The sequence below is a fragment of the Penicillium taxi genome (assembly GCF_028828555.1).
Source record: "Penicillium taxi strain IBT 34144 chromosome Unknown utg000005l_segment0_segment0, whole genome shotgun sequence".
NCBI lineage: Eukaryota > Fungi > Ascomycota > Eurotiomycetes > Eurotiales > Aspergillaceae > Penicillium > Penicillium taxi.
Window position 1 is genome coordinate 1155618 of NW_026643207.1, and position 24750 is coordinate 1180367.

The 24750-nt window shown below is 40.1% G+C and overlaps 2 protein-coding genes across 2 annotated transcripts; one reads left to right on the forward strand and one right to left on the reverse strand.

The window, feature by feature from the left end:
* Nucleotides 1-21118: 21118 nt before the first annotated feature.
* Nucleotides 21119-22265, reverse strand: N7495_007789 (uncharacterized protein; the record flags this gene model as incomplete). The annotated part of the gene is made up of 5 exons (XM_057210440.1): nucleotides 21119-21157; nucleotides 21489-21650; nucleotides 21712-21843; nucleotides 21971-21988; nucleotides 22212-22265. The coding sequence occupies 5 exons, from the start codon at nucleotides 22263-22265 to the stop codon at nucleotides 21119-21121; spliced, it is 405 nt and encodes a 134-aa protein (XP_057059983.1).
* A 287-nt stretch (nucleotides 22266-22552) lies between these two features.
* Nucleotides 22553-23690, forward strand: N7495_007790 (uncharacterized protein; the record flags this gene model as incomplete). Its single annotated transcript, XM_057210441.1, has 4 exons — nucleotides 22553-22726; nucleotides 22788-23048; nucleotides 23606-23653; nucleotides 23682-23690. 4 exons carry the CDS (start codon nucleotides 22553-22555, stop codon nucleotides 23688-23690), a joined length of 492 nt encoding a protein of 163 aa, XP_057059984.1.
* Nucleotides 23691-24750: the final 1060 nt, after the last annotated feature.

Below are 24750 nucleotides of genomic sequence, written 5' to 3' on the forward strand. Positions count from 1 at the left end.
AAAAGAGATGTCTACGATATGGTCGAGATAACTGTTGGCAAAGTATATGCCCTTTACTGCCCGCACGGAATCCGAACCAAGTAGTGGTACGGAATGTAGTAGTCGAAGAACCAAGATCGAGCCACCCCCGAAGAAGGGAGTATTCGCCAGCGATCGAAGAAGATGAAGCGGAGAATGATTCGGGAAAAGATTAGCTCCTACACTAAACCGCGAGCAGGAGCAGAAGGGGGTTGAGAAGCTGCTAAAGAAAGAGGCGTCATTCTATGTCGATGCTAGAGTTAATGGAATTCAATTCGCGAAGACTTTAGTAGACAACGGAAGCGATAGCTATGCATCTATCAGCGGACACCTAGCGCAATCTCTTAACCTTCCGCGTATCCCGATTCCACCGCGAATCCTGAACGGAGTTATCAAGAATCAAGGACGGATCACTCAGGCCACATACTTCGATCTTGATGTTAATGGACTACAACAGCAGAAAGTCTTTGCCTACATCATTCCAAGATAGTCAGACGAAATGATACTTGGGACGCCTTGGTTAAAAGATGTCGACGGAGTTTACGCTGCGAAACGAGGGTATTTAGATATCCATTCGAGAAATGGAGAGCGCATTCGTTGTTGGAACCGTATCGACCCGTCAATCGGTCCAACAAAAGTAAAGAGATTGAAAGTACAGCAATCATCTACAGGAGAAATCAAAGAACTATTCGATAGCGTTTCGTCGCCGGACCACCTCCGAATAGCCAAAGTGACTATGGACGATATCGACAAGGCGCTGTAACCTAAGAAATTCACCGATCCGAGAGCTAAACTTCCCCCATAATATCTCCCTTGGTGTCATGGTGCCAGCTCAGACAACTACTGATTGATTAGATAGTGCGGGCCACATGACCCACAACCTCATGTAAACTCAGAACCTTGTCTGAATGTAGCTCTTCAAGCTACGTCTTCGTCTTAGCCTGTCAGTCAATGCAATACTGTCTGTCTAGTTCTAGTATAATTCTATTCACCTGCCCGCCCCGTGACACTATATAGCTTCTACCCTATACTAGAGCTGCCACCCGCCAGCATGCCCCGCCCTAAACCGCCTTTGAACGCTGATTCTATTAAAGAATTCCTGGCTCACGTCCAAGAACACCCCGACGTCTGGGTGCTATACCTCCGGACTATGGAGGGCTACTCTTAAGAAATTGAGAAAGATAACCAAACCCTCTACTAAGCCGCGACTGAAAGCGAGGAGACTCGGCACCGCAGGGAGGGTGTTATTAGATATCAGGAAGAGCGCATCAATAGCTTATACGACAAGATTATTGGGCTCGAAGTCGAAAAAAATCAGATCCTGAACTCCGCCCTGCCTGCTGTACGAACCCCCCCGACCGAAAACACTCCTGCCCAAGGTATTAAGAACCTAGCAGATATCCCTACGCGAGAACTTGCACCGACTCCTACCCTAGGTCCCTGGTCTGCCTCCCTTAGTGAAAGAATCCCTGACCCGAAAGAGTTTGATGGAACTTGTAGCGACCTCCGCCGCTTTACGCAGCAGATCCATGGCAAGATGAACGCGAACCAGGACCGTTTCCTGATAGCCACTATCAGACTTACTTATGTCGCGGGGAGACTTACTGGTAAAGCGTACGAACTAGTACTACCAAAGATCTCGTACGGAGTTCCCTAGTTTATAGACTACCCGTAAATGCTTAAATATCTCGAGAAGGCCTTCGGCGACCCTGATAGAGTCTAGAATGCCTAGAACCGCTTATACCAGCTCCGCTAGAAGAATAACAACTTTAACACCTTCCTATCCGAATTCTAGCGTTTAGCCCTAGAGGGCGAACTACACGAAGAAGCTCTGACTCCCCTCCTAATATAAGCTATCTCGAACGAGCTCTAGGATATGCTCTTACATAACCTAGCTCCGTCCCGCTAGTTTTATAGCTATATAGCCTATCTTTAGTCGCTCGATAACCACTTCCGCTAACACTAGTAATAGATACACCGTGCCCGCCAACCCACGCCCTTAGGTAGTACACCCCGGGAGAAAATCGCAAGGACCTTGTATATAGCTGCCGCGACAACGAATATACTACCTAGGACCCTGACTCCCGCCTAAGGCCCTAGCGAACCTATGGATCTCTCTAAGGCTAAGCTCACCCGGCGTGACTAGGGAGAGTGCTTTAGATGCGGATCCAAGGATCATCTAGTCCGGGACTGCCTGCTACCTGACACCCGCCCCTATTCCCCTGCCCGCCTATATTCTAGCCGAATAGAGAACCCCGCCTAGGCTGACTCCGCTGCCTACGCTGAATCTGCTAAGTCTGACTACTCTATACTCTAGCCAACAAATAGAGTAAGCCTGGCCTAAATCGCGACTAGGTGAAACCTAACCACGTGCTCCGCCTATCCGTAGCTATGCTAGGAGACTCTATCGAAGAAGAGAACCTCCGCGCCGATGCTTTTATCCTGCCTATAACCCTGACCCAGAAAGAGACCTAGATCCCTATATACACTATAATAGATAGTGGTGCAGAAGGGAAGAGGTTTGTCGATGAAGATTAGGCCCGAGACCAGAGCCTTATATTCGAAACCCTAAAAGAACCTATCCGCCTAGAGGCCTTTGATAGCCGAGAGCCTAAGAAGGGCCACATCACCTATTTTATATAAATGAATATAAGGGTAGAGAACTACTACGAGAAGAAGGCCCTATTCCTTGTCACGAAAATCGCTTACTACCCTATTATACTAGGCCTGCCTTAGCTTAAGATCCACGATCCTAGTATTTATTTCGCGAACCATACCCTCGAGCTAAATAGCCTATACTGCCAGAAGTTCTGTAACACCCCTAGTAGGGCCCCGAAGATCCGAGCCCTATATGATGTCCCGAAGAAAACCCGCCCTATAAACCTGCCTGATCGCCCCTCTATCCTAGAAGGCCTAGATATATAGTCTATAAGCCTAAGGGCCTGCGCCGCGTACGCCTAAAGCGAGAAGGGCTATCATTTGTTCTCCGCGTCTATAGAGACACTAGACGAGATACTATAACCGAAACCTGACCCTGCCCTGCCTAACGAATTTAAAGACTTTAGAGATATGTTCTCCCCTAAGGAAGCCGAACGACTTCCCCCGCACCGACCTTACGACCATGATATTCGACTAATAGAGGGGAAGGCCCTGCCATTTGGGCCCCTCTATGCTATATCCCGCCCTAAGCTAGAAGCTCTAAAGGAATGGATCTCCGAGAACCTAAGGAAAGGGTTTATCCGCCTAAGCTCCTCGCCCACTACCTCGCCTGTCCTATTTATGAAGAAACCTAGAGGGGGTCTCCGATTTTATATAGACTACCGAGCCCTTAACACGATCTCGGTCAAGGACCGCTATCCCCTACCCCTAACTAAAGAAACCCTGAACTAGTTAAAGGGGATGAAATACTTTACTCGCCTAGATATCATCTCCGCCTTTAATAACCTTCGGGTGAAGGAGGGGCAGGAGTACCTAATAGCGTTCTATATAAGATTAGGTCTCTATAAGAGCCTAGTAATGCTGTTTAGCCTAATAGGCGCCCCTACTATATTCCAGAGATTTATCAACGATTTCCTACGAGATTACTTAGACCTATTCTATACCATATACCTTGACGATATACTAATATATAGTCGTATAAGGGAGGAATATATCGGACATATCTATAAGGTCCTCGCCCACCTCCGCGAAGCAGGGCTATTCATGAAACTAGCTAAATACGAGTTCTGTGTTTCTGAGACCAAATTCCTAGGCCTGATTATAGGAGGCGAAGGAATCTGTATAGACCCTAAGAAGGTCCAGACGATCATGGACTAGAAATCGCCGATAAACGCGACTGATGTCCGAGCATTCCTAGGATTTGCTGGCTTCTACCAACGCTTTATAAGAGACTTCTCGAAACTGACTGCCTATATGAACGAACTCATAAAGAAGGATATTGCCTTTAAATGGACTCCCGCCTATAAAGAAGCCTTTAAGACCCTAAAGACAGCCTTTATATCCGCCCCGATCCTGGCACCATTTAACTAGACTAAAGATATGATCCTGGAAACCGATGTGTCTGATTATATATCTATAGGCGTTATTTCCTAGTACGACGAAAAAGGAATACTACATCCCGTTGTATTCTTCTCTAAGAAGCACTTAGCAGCTAAGTATAATTACGAAATCTATGATAAGGAACTTATGGCTATCATACGCTATTTCGAAGAATGGCGCCCTGAACTTGAGGGCACGACCTCCCCGATCAAGGTTATCATAGACCACCGAAACCTAGAACACTTCATAAGCACTAAGTTACTAAACCGCCGATAAGCCCGCTGGTCTAAGTTCCTGTCCTGTTTCAATTTTACGATTATCTACCGCCTAGGTAAATAGGGCGCGAAGCCTAATGCACTAACCAGGAGGTCAGAAGATCTACCTAAGGAAGGGGATGAACAACTAAAGCACTAGAGTTGTATAATCCTAAAGCGCGAAAACCTAGACAGCTAGATCCAAGGAGAACTAGGAATACTGACCCCGCCTGCCTCACCACCGCCTGACTCCCCTCTAACCCTGAAACTAGACGCCCTGATAGGCCTAGAACCTAATCTACCTCCACCTGATATAGAAATAGTAAGAAATGTATACTTTATAGACAAACTATAGCTAGAACTACTAGTCGCTATAAAGGAAGCATACGAGTCTGCCCTATAAAGAGACCAGATATTATAGTTAATCCTAAGCGCCCTAGATAAAAAGAAAACCCGGCACCCAGATATCACGCTCGCGCACTATGTGAGAGATGGGAACAACCTACTATACTAAGGACGTATTTATGTCCTAGATAATAACGACCTTAAAGCTGAACTAGCCCGACTCTGCTATAACAACCTAGTAATAGGATACCTAGGTTGCATAAAGATATATAAGCTTATATCTCGCGAGTACTACTGGCCGAACCTCTACTATTATATCGAGTAATGGACCAAAAACTGTTATACCTGTCGCAGAATTACCCCGTCCCGAGAAGCCCGTCAAGGAGTCTTATAACCACTCCCGATCCCTGCCCACGCCTAGCTAGATCTGTTAATAGACTTTATCACACACCTGCCTAAGAGCCAAGGATTTGACGTAATCTTGGTAGTAGTCTGCCGCTTAACTAAAATGAAACACTTCCTGGCCTGCCACGGGACCTATAACGCTGAAGACCTCGCCTGCCTATTCTTGAAACACGTCTAGAAGCTATATAGACTCCCTCGTATAATTATATCTGATAGAGGCCCCTAGTTTATAGGCCAGTTCTGGAAACACCTGACGACCCGCCTAAAGACTAAGAGCCTGCTATCTACTACCTTTCACCCGGAAACAGATGGATAGACCGAGCGAGCTAATGCTATCCTAGAACAGTACCTCCGAGCCTATATAAACTACCTATAGGACGACTAGGCTAACTGGCTTCCGCTAGCCGAATTCGCCTCTAACTCTGTATAAAGCGAGTCGACTGGCGTCACCCCGTTCTTTACTAATTACGGCCAACACCCAGTCGTTAGATTCGAGCCTATCCGCCTAAGTAATCACCCCACCGCCCACGATATAGAGAGGTTCGCGGCTTATATAGAGGAGATCACGAACTTTATATAAGCCTAGATCCTGGCCGCCTAAGCTCGCCACGAAGAATTCGCTAACCATCACCACCAGCCTGCCCGAACGTTTACTAAAGGACAGAAAGTCTGGTTAGACGCCTAGAACATCAAGACCCGTCGCCCCTAGAAGAAATTAGACTAGAAGAACTTAGGCCTCTTCGAAATCACCGAAGTTCTAAGCCTATATACCTGCTATTTATAGCTTCCCCCTGGAATGATGATCCACCTAGTATTTAATATCTCCTTATTACACCCTACCGACGACAACCCACTTCCCGCGTAGTAACAAGAACCTGCCCCACCTATCAAAGTCGACGGAATCGACGAGTAGGAGGTAGAGGAGATCCTAGACTCCCACTGGGAGAAACGTGGTCGCCGGGGAACACCACATCTAAAATACGTGGTTAAGTAGACCGGTTACGATGACCCAACTAAAGAGCCTGCTGCTCACCTAGAAAATTATGGACAGTTAGTGAAGAACTTCCACCTCCGCTACCTATCTAAGCTAGGTCCTGTCTACGCCTCTATAGAGCTCGGCTCTAAGGAGGGGGATACTATCACGGTGCCAGCTCAGACGACTACTGATTGATTAGATAGTGCGGGCCACGTGACCCGTAACCTTATGTAAACTCAGAACCTTGTCTGAATGTAGCTCTTCAAGCTACGTCTTCGTCTTAGCCTGTCAGTCAATGCAATACTGTCTGTCCAGTTCTAGTATAATTCTATTCACCTGCCCGCCCTATGATATATAGAGCCTATATTGTGTTCAAAATACTATCTTCTATTCTTCGCCTTCCTATATTCTGATCTTATGGAAAGCCGCTATGATATCGAGTTTAGTAAACCAGCGAGCCTTCGACATGTTTCATAGTGTTTCTTAAATCAGAGGTAGGGGGTAACAGTCCTTAATAGTTATAGAGTTTAACCCTCTATAATCGATATAGAATCGGATGCCTCCACCAGGTTTTCGTACTAATAACACCGGTGAAGCTGCTGGCGATTTACTAACTTGTATAAATCCTTTTCCTAGTAGATCGGTAAGAGTTTTTTGTAGAACTAATAGCTCTTCTCTATTCATTCCATATAATGGCCTATAAGGTAGTGTCGATTCGTTACTATTTCTATCGCGTATTAAGGGTATCTTATGATCGATCCCTAGGCGATGGCTCGGAAGCTTATCTGCTTTCTCCTAGCTAAAAACATCTAACTAAGGGAGATATTATAGGAGAAGTTTAGCTCTCGGATCGGTGAATTTCTTAGGTTATAGCGCCTTATCGATATCATCTATAGTCATTTTAGCTATTTAGAGGTGGTCCGGCGACGAAATACTATCGAATAGTTCTTTGATTTCTCCTATAGATGATTGCTGTACTTTCAATCTCTTTACTTTTATTAGACCAATTAATAGGTCGATATGGTTCTAATAACAAATACGCTCTCTATTTCTCGAATAGATATCTAAATATCCTTGTTTCGTAGTATAAACTCCGTCGACATCTTTTAACTAAGGCGTCCTAAGTATCATTTCGTCTAACTATCTTAGAATGATATAGGTAAAGACTTTCTGCTATTATAGTCTATTAATATCAAGATCGAAGTATATGGCCTAAGTAATCCGTCCTTGATTCTTGATAACTCTGTTCAGGATTCATAGTGGAATCGGGATATATAGAAGGTTAAGAGATTACGCTAGGTATCCACTAATAGATATATAGCTATCGCTTCTGTTATCTACTAAAGTCTTCGCGAATTGAATTCCATTAACTCTAGCATCGATATAGAATAACGCCTCTTTCTTTAGTAGCTTCTTAACCCCCTTCTACTCCTGCTCGTGGTTTAGTATAGGAGCTAATCTTTTCCCGAATCATTCTCCGCTTTATCTTCTTCGATCGCTGGCGAATACTCCCTTCTTTAGGGGTGGCTCGATCTTGGTTCTTCGACTACTATATTCTGTACCACTACTTGGTTCGGATTCCGTGCGGGTAGTAAAGGGCATATACTTTACTAATAGTTATCTCGACCATATTATAGATATCTCTTTTCTATATAGTGATGTTAGAGTTCTTCTTTCTCGACCTATTTTATATGTTTTCCTATAAGATATTGATCCTCTTTATAAACCTATCCCTTTTTGTTCATAAATCGGGACGAATTCGTCTATATAGTGTTCATATTTATTATTAGAGTCTAGTCTATCCTATCCTTTATAGCTATGGTTGATTAATCTCTTTAGATTCGCTAGCAAGTAGATAACTAGCGTCTACCTAATACGATATTTAGTATCTCGCTATTAGTATCGATTTCGTGGAGCTATATAATAAGACCTATAAAATCATAGGGAACACCACGATTTATAAGCGAATTTATTATATCTTTATTAAGAGTATTTAGTAAGAGTTGTCGTTTTACTTTGTTATACTATTTAGTTACACCAGTATCTATAAGCTCTCTTTCTAACTAGGGAAGGAATCGTGAAAAAGGCTGGTCGGGCTTCTATTTAAGCTAATATAGATACTAAGCTACTTGTGATCGAGTGTTAGGGTCCCTATATATCCTCTCAAGATATTCTAGAAGCATATATAGGTTGCCTTCGCTTTATTATATCTTCATAAATATTCTAGTGTTCTTGGCGGCTATTTTCTCTAGGCGGGAAAATATATAGAGGAATTGCTCTTATAGGGTACTAATGGTAGCTCCGTCTACTAGTAATTTATTCTCTATCGAGATTCTCTAGGTTAGCTAATCAGAGATATTTCCTATATATATCGCGGGGTCGGGGAGACGAGGGCGAGGTCGTCGAATCTGGTTATTATTACTGGTTGATTCGATTAGTATCCCTTATGGTTCCGTGGGTGGTTCGGGAGCGGCTCGCTCCTAGGACTAAACCACTAATTCTTCGAGTCTTCTAATTCTCTTATTGGTACTAATACTTATCTAACTAATATATTATATTAACGTCCTAGCCTACTTAGGTAGGCTCGATGGTTCGCTTATAATCATAATAATAAAGATATTCGTTTTCTTCTTATATTTAAATCGGATGCTTTCTATCTTTAATTCGTTTATTGGATACTTAACTAGATACTTTCTAAGAGCGATTTCGTATTTATAGGACGCTTAATTAGATTCTTTCTAAGAGCTTTTCGTATTTATTAGTATGCTCGATCGGATTCTTTCTAAGAGCGATTCGTTCATCTATTATATATGGCTCAATCAGATACTTTCTAAGAGCGCTTTTCTTATCGTCGGTTATAGGTTTTACTCTTATTAGAGGAAGGATTTTATATATAAAGGGCTAAAGCTAATCTTAAATTCAGAACTAGCTAGGCATATACTATTTATAAAATCCTTAAAGAATATAAATAATTCGGGGTGGAATCGTGAGGTATATAGTTAGTAGGTCATATAGTACAACTATATGATAGTTTACCAGGATTTAACCTATTATAGGTAGGGGAACGGGGGCGGGTATTAGGTAGCAGATAGTCCCGGACTAGATGATCCTTAGATCTGTATCTAAAGCACTCCCCCTAGTCACGCCGGGTGAGCTTAGCCTTAGAGAGATCTATAGGTTCGCTAGGGCCTTAGGCGGGAGTCAGGGTCCTAGGTAGTATATTTATTATCGCGGCAGCTATATATAAGGTCCTTACGATTTTCTCCTAGGGTGTACTACCTAAGGGCGTGGGTTAGTGGGCATAGTATATCTATTACTAGTGTTAGCGGAAGCGGTTATTAAGCGACTAAAGATAGGCTATATAGCTATAAAACTAGCGGGACGGAGCTAGGTTATATAAGAGTATATCCTAGAGCTTGTTCGAGATAGCTTATATTAGGAGGGGAGTCAGAGCTTCTTTATATAGTTCGCCCTCTAGGGCTAAACGCTAGAATTCGGATAGGAAGGTGTTAAAGTCGTTATTCTTCTAGCGGAGCTAGTATAAGTAGTTCTAGGTATTCTAGACTCTATTAGGGTCGCCGAAGGCCTTCTCGAGATATTTAAGTATTTATAGGTAGTCTATAAACTAGGGAACTCTATACAAGATCTTTAGTAGTACTAGTTCGTACGCTTTACTAGTAAGTCTCCCTATAATATAAATAAGTCTAATAGTGGCTATTGGGAAATAGTCCTAGTTCGCGTTCATCTTGCTATAGATCTACTATATAAAGCAGCGGAGGTCGCTATAAGTTCTATTAAACTCTTTCGGGTCAGGGATTCTTTCACTAAGGGAGGTAGACCAGGGACCTAGGATAGGAGTTGGTATAAGTTCTTATATAGGGATATCTACTAGGTTCTTAATACCTTAGGCAGGAGTGTTTTCGGTCGGGGGGGTTCGTATAGCAGGCAGGGCGGAGTTCAGGATCTGATTTTTTTCGACTTCGAGCCTAATAATCTTGTTATATAAGCTATTGATGCGCTCTTCCTAATATCTAATAACACCCTCCCTATGGTGCCGAGTCTCCTCGCTTTTAGTCGCGGCTTAGTAGAGGGTTTAGTTATCTTTCTCAATTTCTTGAGAGTAGCCCTCTATAGTCCAGAGGTATAGTACCTAGACATCGGGGTGTTCTTGGACATAAGCCAGGAATTCTTTAATAGAATCGGTGTTCAAAGGCGGTTCAGGGCGGGGCATGCTGGTAGGTAGCAGCTCTAGTATAGGGTAGAAGCTATATAGTATCACGGGGTAGGCAGGTGAATAGAATTATACTAGAACTAGATAGATAGTATTATATTAACTAATAGGCTAAGACGAAGATATAGCTTAAAGAGCTATATTTAGACAAGGTTCTAAGTTTATATAAGGTTGCGGGTCATATAGCCCGCACTATCTAATTAATCAGTAGTCGTCTAAGCTAGCACCATAATATAGCTAGTTAAATTTATAATATTCAACTCTTTTATAGAAGGTGATATTAAATTCGCGTTCTAAGGTTTATTAATACTCAGAATAGATTTTCTTTATATTCTTTTAAAGATAAAGATTAAAATCAATATAAATTCTTGGTTTCCTCTATTCTTTATTGATGTTAAATCGAATCTTCTAAATATATATTTCTATTAGGTTCTTTAAAAATTATTTTGAATAAAGAACTCGGATTTACTATATTAATAGATATAGATATAAAAAGGCTATCTTTATCACCATTAGAACACAACTCTCTTTATTCCTAACTCTTTTATTCCTCACGATATCTCTAAATCAATATCTTATTAAAACTACTTTTAAAAATAACTAGCTATTTTATATAAATAACCAGCTAACTTTCTCTGGTATAGCCAAAGTTATTAATCATAGTGCCTTTAAATAGTACTAGGGGATAAGTGATAAAGATAGCTTTAAGGGCTATCTTCTAGATCTTACCCCTGGTCTAAATAGTAGCTATATGGTATAGCATATAGAGCTATTCTATCGGGTTCCTAGATACGACGTGAAAACCAAATATAACTTAATATATAGTCTTCGGACTTATATTATGTAAATATATAAGGATATCGAGTTAGAGATTATGAATAGGAGGCTAATATTAGAGTATCAGGGTGATGCTATTAAATAGCTTAAAGAGGTTTAAAATATATATGATAAAGCCTATAAAGATATTGAAGAACCCTTACTACTAGTCCTATTACGACGAGATAGGAAAGAGGTATATAATTCTATAACTAGCTATTCATATAGAATAGCTGGTTATCTTATTTATTAACATGATTATAGATAAAGGTTGGCGAAATAAGAGTCAGAGTAAAAGGACTAGGCTTTCTATCACCCTATGTTCTATATAAGGATGCTAAACGAAGGAATAGTAAATATTTAATATTTTCTGTTTAACTACTTATTTTTATAAATTAGCTACTTATCATCTTTTTTTAGACTATTATAAACTAGCCGGTTATGATATCTATAACTATTTTAAGTATTTTGCTCCTCTTCTAGCAGAGTTAATAAAGAATCGGCTTAGCCCTAATAATATATGCGATTTAAGCGACTTAGAGACTTCTTCTAAAGAAGATAACGATAATATAGGCGAAGGGCCGGCTCCTAAAGACCCTAAAGGTAAAGGAAAGGCTAAAGCAGTTCTAAAAGGTAGAATTGAAAAGCTAAAGCCAGCTAAAGGAGCTATGACTAAAGGAGTTATAGCTAAAGTAGCTAAAGCTAGGGATAGTACTAAGGCGCGAGCGATATAAAAAGCCATAGATACAGCCATAGCTTCTATTGAAATGATAGAAGAAGAATTACCACCTGATCCGATAGAAGAGAAAGTGTCGCTCGCTTAGCGAGCGTAGCTAGCTAGTCGCTTATTACTAAGAATAGTACTTAAGTTCTTACTATAGTAAAAGGGAATTAGAGTTTACTATAGTAGAAAGGAGTTTATTGGAACATGGATATTATAATCATGCAATACCATAAACCCGGAACGGAATAAACAGACCCCCGAGTTATAGGGGAATAACTATATTAGGAACTTAAGTAGCTATATAAATCGAACATATTTCACACTATTTTATATAATATATAAACTAAGAATCTAGGACAAACCATACCCTTTTCTAATATATATAGTATAACATGTGAACCCTATCCTTTCAACATAGTTGATCGATAATTACTAAAGTATTACTATAAGCCATAATATAAGCTATAGCGCCTCTTATACCTATAATAACAATAATAAACTTCATAGAGATAAAGAGTTACCTCACATAAGCTATTTTTCCTATCCTATAATATATTAATAACTAGTTATTAGTAGGGTTTAGCTAGTTAACATACTCTATATTAGAGAGGTGGGAGACTAGGTGATTCCTTAAGATATTATAGATAGGAAGGGTGATTAATAATTTGTGCCATTAAAAAGAGATAAAGAGAGATAAAGAGAGATAAAGAGAGATAAAGAAGAGGAAAGAAGAAACCAGGGAAATAGCTAGTTATATATTTATTATAAATAGGTCGATCATAAGGTTTTTTTTACCAAGTATTCGGCTATTCTTACTAAATAACTGATTATCCGGCTATTCTTGTTATATATATAAATAATTAAGTATCCAGCTATTCTTATTAAATAACTAGTTATTGTTCAAATTTAATTTATTCTAGTAATTCCTCTATCTAGTTAGTCCTAACTGCTTATATTCTAGGGCTAGCTATTAATATTCATTCTCTAGCTCTAATATATATGTTCGGACCTCTCTCTCTCGGGCTTTAGCTTCTATTATTCGTGTTCGTGCCTTAATTTATCTTATAGCAATCTCTCTTAAAACCTAAGAATCTAGAGGGATATTGTTAGGATGTCTTTGATCCTATAAATTGCTTAATGCTCGGCGACGGAGGTTATCCCTATAAAATATTAGAATAACTAGTTATTTAGCTTAATTAGCTGGTTATTACTTACCCTCGATATTCGATTAGAGGAGTTGAATATAAAGAATCTAAGCGACTACTAGAGCGCTCTCGTGATCTTCCTCTTTAGTGTTGGTTTTAATAATATATAGTTAGTAAGCCTCTTCCATAACTAGATGATCTAGAGCGAATAAAACCAGAGGATAAAGCTAGAGATAAAATATCATTATCACCATTATTACTATTGTAAGCTATTTCTAGCTATGATACTAGCTGCTATACTTCTAGCTCGGCTTCTAACTATGGCTCTAGCTATGGCTCTAGTATATAGAATATAGTATTCTCTATACTAGGAAGATGTCTTACTCTTCTGATTAGTTGTTTAATTGGTTATTTAATTAGAGAATCAACTAATCTAGAGCGTTTTTTAGAGCCTAAGATTGATTATTAGTCAAAATAACTAGCTAATTCGGAAGAGTAGCCGGCTATTACTTACTTTCATAGGAAATATTAGTCAAGAGTTGTTTCAGCTAGCCCCGATTATAAGAAGTATAGCTAATACCAAATTTTTCTCTAATAAGGTTCTCATCAATATCTTACTAATCATGGATAGTAGATCTATAATAACCAGATATTAGTAAATAATAGCTAGTTATAAGTATAATATATATATATGAATTATATTAAGAAGGGTACTATAGATACTAGTCTAATAGCCCTTATAATATGACTGCTCAGCAGAATTTGTGGAATCATATATATTCTTATGAATCTCGGGGTCTATTTTAGAACATGCTATATATAGACCAGCTGCGATTACCTGATATGCTTTATGTTTTACCTAGCCTTTAAATCGGCTATCTTCTAACCCTGAAATATAAGTTAGCTAGCTATTATTTAATATTAGTTAGTAACTTACCTTTAATCTTCTTAATTAAGAGATCATATATAAATTGTGATTTATATTAAGGGAGTGCTTTAAGGATTGCTCGAGACTAAGGATAAGGAGTACCCCTTTAATAAGGGATCATCTTATGGATTAATCGTTTAAAATGAACTTAACAGAATATCATAATACTTTAGCATTACTAAGCCTAAGGCCGGTGCGCAGGATCAATATCTCGAAGATAAAGGCCAAGTCCTATATAGCTAGTTAATATAGCAAAATAGCCGGTTATTGAAAAATAAACTATTCATTTGTCCTCTATCTATATCGGCTATAATGGCTTTTAGTCCTCCGCTATAGAGGTAATAAAACATATAAGGTCTTTATATAATAGTCTCTATAAGAGAGAAAACACGTTTAAACATAAGCTTAAATATATTCTCTAACTCTATTGTTATAAAGATATATAAAAGAGTCATGACTATAGGATATATTAGTAAATAAGTAAGTAATAGATAATATAACTAGCTATTTCTACGAAATAACTAGCTAATTTTCTCTAGATAATAATTCTTATTTACTCTTATTACGCCGCTTCAGGAAGACTATAAATAGAACCTTATTTATGTCACCCTTCACCTATTTATAAGATATATCGATTTCGAAATAATCTAGACTAGCTAGAACATTTATCTAGGTATTATAGCCATAAATAACTATAGGGCCGTATATATTATCGGAGAATATTACTTATATATAGTCCTAAGAAAGATATGGTTAATAATAACTAGTTATTCCTTACTAATAACCAGTTACTTATTTTAAATCCTGGTGAATGTTCAAATTCCTATTTTACTCTATTAAATTATCGACCTTAGGGAAAGTTAAGAGCCCTTTCCTTTACTAGGATTACAGAAATTTGGTCATAATTAGTAAAACTATTATAAATCTATGGTAGTGTTTATTTATTATAACTTTAGTAGAACTATAGTAGGGCAGGTATCACGGTACCAGCTTAGACGACTATTGATTGATTAGATAGTACGGGCTATATAACCCGCAACCTTATATAAACTTAGAACCTTGTCTAAATATAGCTCTTTAAGCTACATCTTTGTCTTAGCCTATTAGTCAATATAATACTATCTATCTAGTTCTAGTATAATTCTATTCACCTACCCGCCCTATAATACTATATAGCTTCTACCCTATACTAGAGCTGCCACCCGCCAGCATGCCCTGTCCTAAACCGCCTTTAAACACCGATTCTATTAAAGAATTCCTGGCTTATGTCCAAGAACACCCCGACGTCTGGGTGCTATACCTCCGGACTATAGAGGGCTACTCTTAAGAAATTGAGAAAGATAACTAAACCCTCCGCCAAGCCGCGACTAAAAGCGAGGAGACTCGGCACCGTAGGGAGGGCGTTATTAGATATCAGGAAGAGCGCATCAACAGCTTATATAACAAGATTGTTGGGCTCGAAGTCGAAAAAAATCAGATCCTGAACTCCGCCCTGCCTACCATATAAACCCCCTAACCAAAAACACTCCTGCCCAAGGTATTAAGAACCTAGCAGATATCCCTACACGAGAACTTACACCGACTCCTACCCTAGGTCCCTAGTCTGCCTCCCTTAGTAAAAGAATCCCTGACCTAAAAGAGTTTAATAGAACTCGCAGCGACCTCCGCCGCTTTACGTAGTAGATCTATAGCAAGATGAACGCGAACCAGGACTATTTCCCAATAGCCACTATCAGACTTACTTATATCGCGGGGAGACTCACTAGTAAAATATACGAACTAGTACTACTAAAGATCTCATATAGAGTTCCCTAGTTTATAGACTACCCATAAATACTTAAATATCTCGAGAAGGCCTTCGGCGACCCTAATAGAGTCCAGAATGCCTAGAACCGCTTATACCAGCTCCGCCAGAAGAATAACGACTTTAACACCTTCCTATCCGAATTCCAGCGTTTAGCCCTAGAGGGCGAACTATATAAAGAAGCTCTGACTCCCCTCCTAATATAAGCTATCTCGAACGAGCTCTAGGATATGCTTTTATATAACCTAGCTCCGTCCCACCAGTTTCATAGCTATATAGCCTATCTTTAGTCGCTCGATAACCATTTCCGCTAACACTAGTAATAGACACACCGTGCCCGCTAACCCACGCCCTTAGGTAGTACACCCTAGGAGAAAATCGCAAGGACCTCGTATATAGCCGCCGCGACAACAAATATACTACCTAGGACCCTGACTCCCGCCTAAGGCCCTAGCGAACCTATAGATCTCTCTAAGGCCAAGCTCACCTAGCGTGACCAGGGGGAGTACTTTAGATACGGATCCAAGGATCATCTAGTCCAGGACTGCCTACTACCTGACACCCGCCCCTATTCCCCTGCCCGCCTATATTCTAGCCGAATAGAGAACCCCGCCTAGGCTGACTCCGCTACCTATACTAAATCTACTAAGTCTGACTACTCTATACTCCAGCCAATAAATAGAGTAAGCCTAGCCTAAATCGCGACTAGGTGAAACCTAACCACGTGCTCCGCCTATCCGCAGCTATACTAGGAGACTCTATTGAAGAAGAGAACCTCCGCGCCGACGCTTTTATCCTGCCTATAACCCTGACCTAGAAAGAGACCCAGATCCCTATATACACTATAATAGATAGTGGTGCAGAAGGGAAGAGGTTCGTCGATAAAGATTAGGCCCGAGACCAGAGCCTTATATTCGAAACCCTGAAAGAACCTATCCACCTAGAGGCCTTCGACGGCTAAGAGCCCGAGAAGGACTATATCACCTATTTTATATAAATAAACATAAGGGTAGAGAACCACTACGAGAAGAAGGCCCTATTCCTTATCACGAAAATCGCTTACTACCCTATTATACTAGGCCTGCCTTAGCTTAAGATCCACAATCCTAGTATTTATTTCGCGAACCATACCCTCGAGCTAAATAGCCTATACTACCAGAAGTTCTGTAACACCCCTAGTAGGGCCCCGAAGATCCGAGCCCTATATGATGTCCCGAAGAAAACCCGCCCTATAAACCTGCCTGATCGCCCCTCTGTCCTAGAAGGCCTAGATATATAGTCTATAAGCCTAAGGGCCTACGCCATATACACCCGAAGCGAGAAGGGCTATCATTTGTTCTCCGCGTCTATAGAGACACTAGACGAGATACTATAACCAAAACCTGACCCTGCCCTGCCTAACGAATTTAAAGACTTTAGAGATATGTTCTCCCCTAAGGAAGCCGAACGACTGCCCCCACACCAACCTTACGACCATGATATTCGACTAATAGAGGGGAAGGCCCTACCATTTAGGCCCCTCTATGCTATATCCCGCCCTAAGCTAGAAGCTCTGAAGGAATGGATCTCCGAGAACCTAAGGAAAGGGTTTATCCGCCTAAGCTCCTCGCCTACTGCCTCGCCTATCCTATTTATGAAGAAACCTAGAGGGGGTCTCCGATTTTATATAGACTACTAAGCCCTTAACACGATCTTGGTTAAGGACCGCTATCCCCTACCCCTAACTAAAGAAACCCTAAACCAGTTAAAGGGGATAAAATACTTTACTCGCCTAGATATCATCTCTGCCTTTAATAACCTTTAGGTAAAGGAGGGGCAGGAGTACCTAATAGCGTTCTATATAAGATTAGGTCTCTATAAGAGCCTAGTAATGCTATTTAGCCTAATAGGCGCCCCTACTATATTCTAGAGATTTATCAACGATTCCCTATAAGATTACTTAGACCTGTTCTATACCATATACCTTAACAATATACTAATATATAGTTATATAAGGGAGGAACATATCGGACACGTCCATAAGGTCCTCGCCCGCCTCCGCGAAGCAGGGCTATTCGTGAAACTAGCTAAATACGAGTTCTGTGTTTCTGAGACTAAATTCCTAGGCCTGATTATAGGAGGCGAAGGAATCTGTATAGACCCTAAGAAGGTCCGGACAATCATGGACTAGAAATCGCCGACGAACACGACTAATGTCCGAGCATTCCTAGGATTTGCTGGCTTCTACCGACGCTTTATAAGAGACTTCTCGAAACTAACTACCTATATAAACGAACTCATAAAGAAGGATGTTGCCTTTAAATAGACTCCCGCCTACAAAGAAGCCTTTAAGACCCTAAAGACAGCCTTTATATCCGCCCCGATCCTAGCACTATTTAACTAGACTAAAGATATGATCCTAGAAACCAACGCGTCTGATTATATATCTATAGGCGTTATTTCCTAGTACGACGAAAAAGGAATACTATATCCTGTTGCATTCTTCTCTAAGAAGCACTCAGCAGCTAAGTATAATTACAAAATCTATAATAAGGAACTTATGGCTATCATATACTATTTCGAAGAATAGCGCCCTAAACTTAAGGGCACAACCTCCCTAATTAAGGTTATCATAGACCACCGAAACCTAGAATACTTCATAAGCACTAAGTTACTAAACCACCGATAAGCCTATTAGTCTAAGTTCCTATCCTATTTTAATTTTACGATTATCTACCGCCTAGGTAAATAAGGCGCGAAGCCTGATACACTGACCAGGAGGTTAGAAGATCTACCTAAGGAAAGGGATAAATAACTAAAGCACTAGAGTCGTATAATCCTAAAGCGCGAAAACCTAGATAGCCAGATCTAAGGAGAACTAGGAATACTGACCCCGCCTGCCTCACCACCGCCTGACTCCCCTCTAACCCTGAAACTAGACGCCCTAATAGGCCTAGAACCTAACCCACCTCCACCTAATATAGAAATAGTAAGAAGTATACACTTCGTAGATAAACTATAGCTAGAACTACCAGTCGCTATAAAGGAAGCATACAAGTCTGCCCTATAAAAAGACCAGATATTATAGTCAATCCTAAGTGCCCTAGACAAAAAGAAAACCCGGCACCTAGATATCACACTCGTGTACTACATAAGAGATAGGAACAACCTGCTATACTAAGGATGTATTTATATCCTAGATAACAATAACCTTAAAGCTGAACTAGCCCGACTCTACCATGATAACCTAGCAATAGGACACCTAGGTCGCACAAAGATATATAAGCTTATATCTCGCGAGTACTACTAGCCGAACCTCTACCGTTATATCGAGCAATAGACCAAAAACTATCATACCTATCACAGAATTACCCCATCCCAAGAAGCCCATTAAGGAGTCTTACGACTACTCCCGATCCCTGCCCACGCCTAGCTAGATCTATTAATAGACTTTATCACACACCTGCCCGAGAGCCAAGGATTTGACGCAATCTTGGTAGTAGTCTGCCGCTTAACTAAAATGAAACACTTCCTGGCCTGCCACGGGACCTATAACACTAAAGACCTCGCCTACCTATTCTTGAAACACGTCTAGAAGCTATATAGACTCCCTTATATAATTATATCTGATAGAGGCCCCTAGTTTATAAGCTAGTTCTGGAAACACCTAACGACCCGCCTAAAGACTAAGAGCCTGCTATCCACTGCCTTTCACCCAGAAACAGATAGATAGACTAAGCGAGCTAATGCTATCCTGGAACAGTACCTCCGAGCCTATATAAACTACCTACAGGACGACTAGGCTAACTAGCTTCCGCTAGCCGAATTCGCCTCTAACTCTGTATAAAGCAAGTCGACTAGCGTCACCCCATTCTTTACTAATTATAGCCAACACCTAGTCGTTGGATTCGAGCCTATCCGCCTAAGTAATCACCCCACCACCCACGATGCAGAGAGGTTCGCGGCTTATATAGAGGAGATCACAAACTTTATACAAGCCCAGATCCTGGCCGCCTAAGCTCGCCACGAAGAATTCGCCAACCGTCACCGCCAGCCTACCTAAATATTCACTAAAGGACAGAAAGTCTGGTTAGACACCCGGAACATCAAGACCCGTCGCCCCTAGAAGAAATTAGACTAGAAGAACTTAGGCCCCTTCGAAATCACCGAAGTTCTAAGCCTATACGCCTACCATTTACAGCTTCCCCCTAGAATAATGATCCACCTAGTATTTAACATCTCCTTATTACGCCCTGCCGACGACAACCCACTTCCCACGCAGCAATAAGAACCTGCCCCACCTATCGAAGTCGACGGAATCGACGAGTAGGAGGTAGAGGAGATCCTAGACTCCCGCTAGGAGAAACATGGTCGCCGGGGAACACCACGTCTAAAATACGTGGTTAAGTAGACCGGTTACAATGACCTAACTAAAGAGCCTGCTGCTTACCTAGAAAATTATAGATAGTTAGTAAAGAACTTCCACCTCCGCTACCTATCTAAGCCAGGTCCTATCTACGCCTCTACGGAGCTCGGCTCTAAGGAGGGGGATACTATCACGGTGCCAGCTCAGACGACTACTGATTGATTAGATAGTGCGGGCCACGTGACCCGCAACCTTATATAAACTCAGAACCTTATCTAAATATAGCTCTTCAAGCTACATCTTCGTCTTAGCCTATCAGTCAATGCAATACTATCTATCTAGTTCTAGTATAATTCTATTCACCTGCCCGCCCTATGACAGCAGGGCTCTAGAGTAAAGCAGCTAGATATCAAACCAGACAAAATTAGCTGGTTATTTTGCAGAAATAGCTGGTTATTTTAAAATAGATATATATACTAAGTATAAGATCTGGGCGTTAAAGACAACGAATCAGTGTTAAAAGACCCCTTAGAATCAGCTATAGAGGCCGATTTAGTGGTAGAGGAGGGTGTGAATATATTCCCTTTGATACAAATATCGCATAAGGATGCGCCTTTATATCTAAAGGAATAAGGCTATAGAACTTAACCTGATAGCCAAGTTTAACGATTTTCCCAGCTCCCTAAGGGTAGGTTGTACCTATATAACCAGTTAATAAGTTATATTAGCTAGTTAAATTGATATATAATAACTTACTATAGACACGCTGTCTTGTATCTTGTTGCTAAATAGCATCATAAGTCTCTATAGCAGGTAAGGGATTAATACCCTGAATAAGATTGTGTAAGAGTGTAAGATCAATCTTTGCCATTCTCCCACTTAAATTATGGTAATGATGGTTCGGAGTCTCTATAACCAAGACAAAATTGGCACAAGCAACATATAGAACCCGATTATAAGGAATACCCTAGATAGATATTAGTAAAATAACCGGCTATAGGTGGTAGATAACTAGCTATTAGATGATTACCTATATCAGATAGTGATATCGTAAAACAAGCTTATAGCTGGTTTCTTATGGATCATAAGCTAAATTTCTCCAATATAAGTCTCGTAATGCACAATAGACTCTATAATATAAATAAAGTTAGTAAAAGAAATAACTAGCTATTACTATAAAATAACCAGCTAATGTTCTCTAGTTTACTTACGAAATAGTCATGCGTATAGAGTCTATAGTTTGATCTTGATGATAATGGACATCAGTCCGAAGAGATTGAAGACGGTCGAATAGGGCCTCATCAGCCCTAAAATGAACCAGATCCTTTAGACATGGATCTAGATATTGGTATACCCTTACCCTAGAGCACTACATAACTCGTTTCTCAACTTTATAGCTAAGAACAGGGCTATAAATAACATGACTCCTATTACAGCGAAAATGGGAATATTGATATACATTAACTCGATTAGAGATCTTATCTTCTGGAATACCCTTAAGATCGATCAAATAAGCATAGCCTTGTTCATGTGACCGAGGATACTTAGGAAGCTCAGCAACATGTTCAAATTCCAATGCTATAAGACCACCCTTTGCTTTAATTGAAAGTGGAGTTGGTATCTATTATATTAGCCTATTAATATAATAGCTAGTTAAAGTGTAGTTTTAGCTGGTTATTTACCTTAGGTCTATCTTCTATAGTAGATCCATCTTCCACAGCAGTAAATTCCTCTCTAAGGATCGCATCCATTAGGGGAAGGGCTTCAAGGGCATCGTCGTCATTCAGCCCTAGATCATCAATATCAATATAATCCTTAATATATAAATTATCATCATTAAAAAAGGATTCCTCCATATTGGTCAGTCCTATTAGAGCTTAGTTATTAGTCATGGTAGCTAATAACTAGTTAATATACATAAATAGCCGGTTATTTACTTACCAGGAACTTAGACAGGAACTTGAATTAAAGAAAAAGATTAAAAATAGGGGGGATATAAGAAATTGAAATGAATTGTCACACGCTAGACCTAAATAGTTTTTCTCCTGTCAGTAGAACTTTTTACGCTAACCGTATTAAGAAGGTGGCAGAAAAACCTGTCAGCTGAACTTTTAGCTCCTGTCAGCTGAACTGTAGTCACGGTTATTTATTGTAAAAGGCAATTCCAATAACAAAAACACACTCTTAGAACAGAACCGACCGCCTTCCCAATTAATTGGCATCCACGTAGAACCATGTGGTGACTATAGTTCAGCTGACAGGAGCTAAAAGTTCAGCTGACAGGTTTTTCTGCCACCTTCTTAATACGGTTAGCGTAAAAAGTTCTACTGATAGGAGAAAAACTATTTAGGTCTAGCGTGTGACAATTCATTTCAATTTCTTACATCCCCCCTATTTTTAATCTTTTTCTTCAATTCAAGTTCCTGTCTAAGTTCCTGGTAAGTAAATAACCGGCTATTTATGTATATTAACTAGTTATTAGCTACCATGACTAATAACTAAGCTCTAATAGGACTGACCAATATGGAGGAATCCTTTTTCAATGATGATAATTTATATATTAAGGATTACATTGATATTGATGATCTAGGGCTGAATGACGACGATGCCCTTGAAGCCCTTCCCCTAATGGATGCGATCCTTAGAGAGGAATTTACTGCTGTGGAAGATGGATCTACTATGGAAGATAGACCTAAGGTAAATAACCAGCTAAAACTACACTTTAACTAGCTATTATATTAACAGGCTAATATAATAGATACCAACTCCACTTTCAATTAAAGCAAAGGGTGGTCTTACAGCATTAGAATTTAAACATGTTGCTGAGCTTCCTAAGTATCCTCGGTCACATGAACAAGGCTATGCTTATTTGATCGATCTTAAGGGTATTCCAGAAGATGAGATCTCTAATCGAGTTAACGCACATCAATATTCCCATTTTCGCTGTAATGGGAGTCATATTATTTATAGCCCTGTTCTTAGCTATAAAGTTGAGAAACGAGTTATGCAGTGCTCTAGGGTAAGGGGTATACCAATATCTAGATCCACGTCTAAAGGATCTGGTTCATTTTAGGGCTGATGAGGCCCTATTCGACCGTCTTCAATCTCTTCGGACTAATGTCCATTATCATCAAGATCAAACTACAGACTCTATACACATGACTATTTCGTAAGTAAACTAGAGAACATTAGCTAGTTATTTTATAGTAATAGCTAGTTATTTCTTTTACTAACTTTATTTATATTATAGAGTCTATTGTGTATTACGAGACTTATATTAGAGAAATTCAGCTTATGATCCACAAGAAACCAGCTATAAGCTTGTTTTACGATATCACCATCTAATACAGGTAATCATCTAATAGCTAGTTATCTACCACCTATAGCTGGTTATTTTACTAATATCTATCTAGGGTATTCCTCATAATCGGGTTCCATATGTTGCTTATGCCAATTTTGTCTCGGTTACAGAGACTCCGAACCATCATTACTATAATTTAAGTAGGAGAATGGCAAAGATTGATCTTACACTCTTACACAATCTTATTCAGGGTATTAATCCCTTACCTGCTACAGAGACTTATGATGCTATTTAGCAACAAGATGCAAGACAGCGTGTCTATAGTAAGTTATTATATATCAATTTAACTAGCTAATATAACTTATTAACTAGTTATATAGGTACAACCCACCCTTAGGGAGCTAGGAAAATCGTTAAACTTGGCTATCAGGTTAAGTTCTATAGCCTTATTCCTTTAGATATAAAGGCGCATCCTTATGCGATATTTATATCAAAGGGAATATATTCACACCCTCCTCCACCACTAAATCGGCCTCTATAGCTGATTCTAAGGGGTCTTTTAACACTGATTCGTCGTCTTCAACGCCCAGATCTTATACTTAGTATATATATCCATTTTAAAATAACCAGCTATTTCTGTAAAATAACTAGCTAATTTTGTCTGGTTTGATATCTAGCTGCTTTACTCCAGAGCCCTGCTATCACGGGGCGGGCAGGTGAATAGAATTATACTAGAACTAGATAGATAGTATTGCATTAACTGACAGGCTAAGACGAAGATATAGCTTAAAGAGCTATATTTAGACAAGGTTCTAAGTTTATATGAGGTTGCGGGTCACATGGCCCGCACTATCTAATCAATCAGTAGTCGTCTAAGCTGGCACCATAACAGTATCCCCCTCCTTAGAGCCGAGCTCTGTAGAGGCGTAGATAGGACCTGGCTTAGACAGGTAGCGGAGATAGAAGTTCTTTGTAACAGGTTGAATCCTGGTGAACTATCACGTGGTTGTACCACGTGACCCACCAACCGCATACCTCACGATTCCACCCCGAATTGTTCACGTTCTTCAAGGATTTTGTAAACAGCATGTGCCTAGCTAGTTCTGAATTTAAGATTAGCTTTAGCCCTTCACATACAAAATCCTTCCTCTAACGAGAGTAAAACCCACGACCGACGATAAGAAAAGCGCTCTCAGAAAGTATCTGATCGAGCCACATACGACAGACGAACGAATCGCTCTCGGAAAGAATCCGATCGAGCATACCAACGAATACGAAAAGCTCTTAGAAAGTATCTAGTTGAGCATCCTACAAACGAATTGAAGACGGAAAGCATCCGATTCAAACACGAGAAGAAAACGAATATCTTCATCATCATGGCTGCAAGCGAACCGTCGAGCCCACCCGAGTGGGCCAGGAC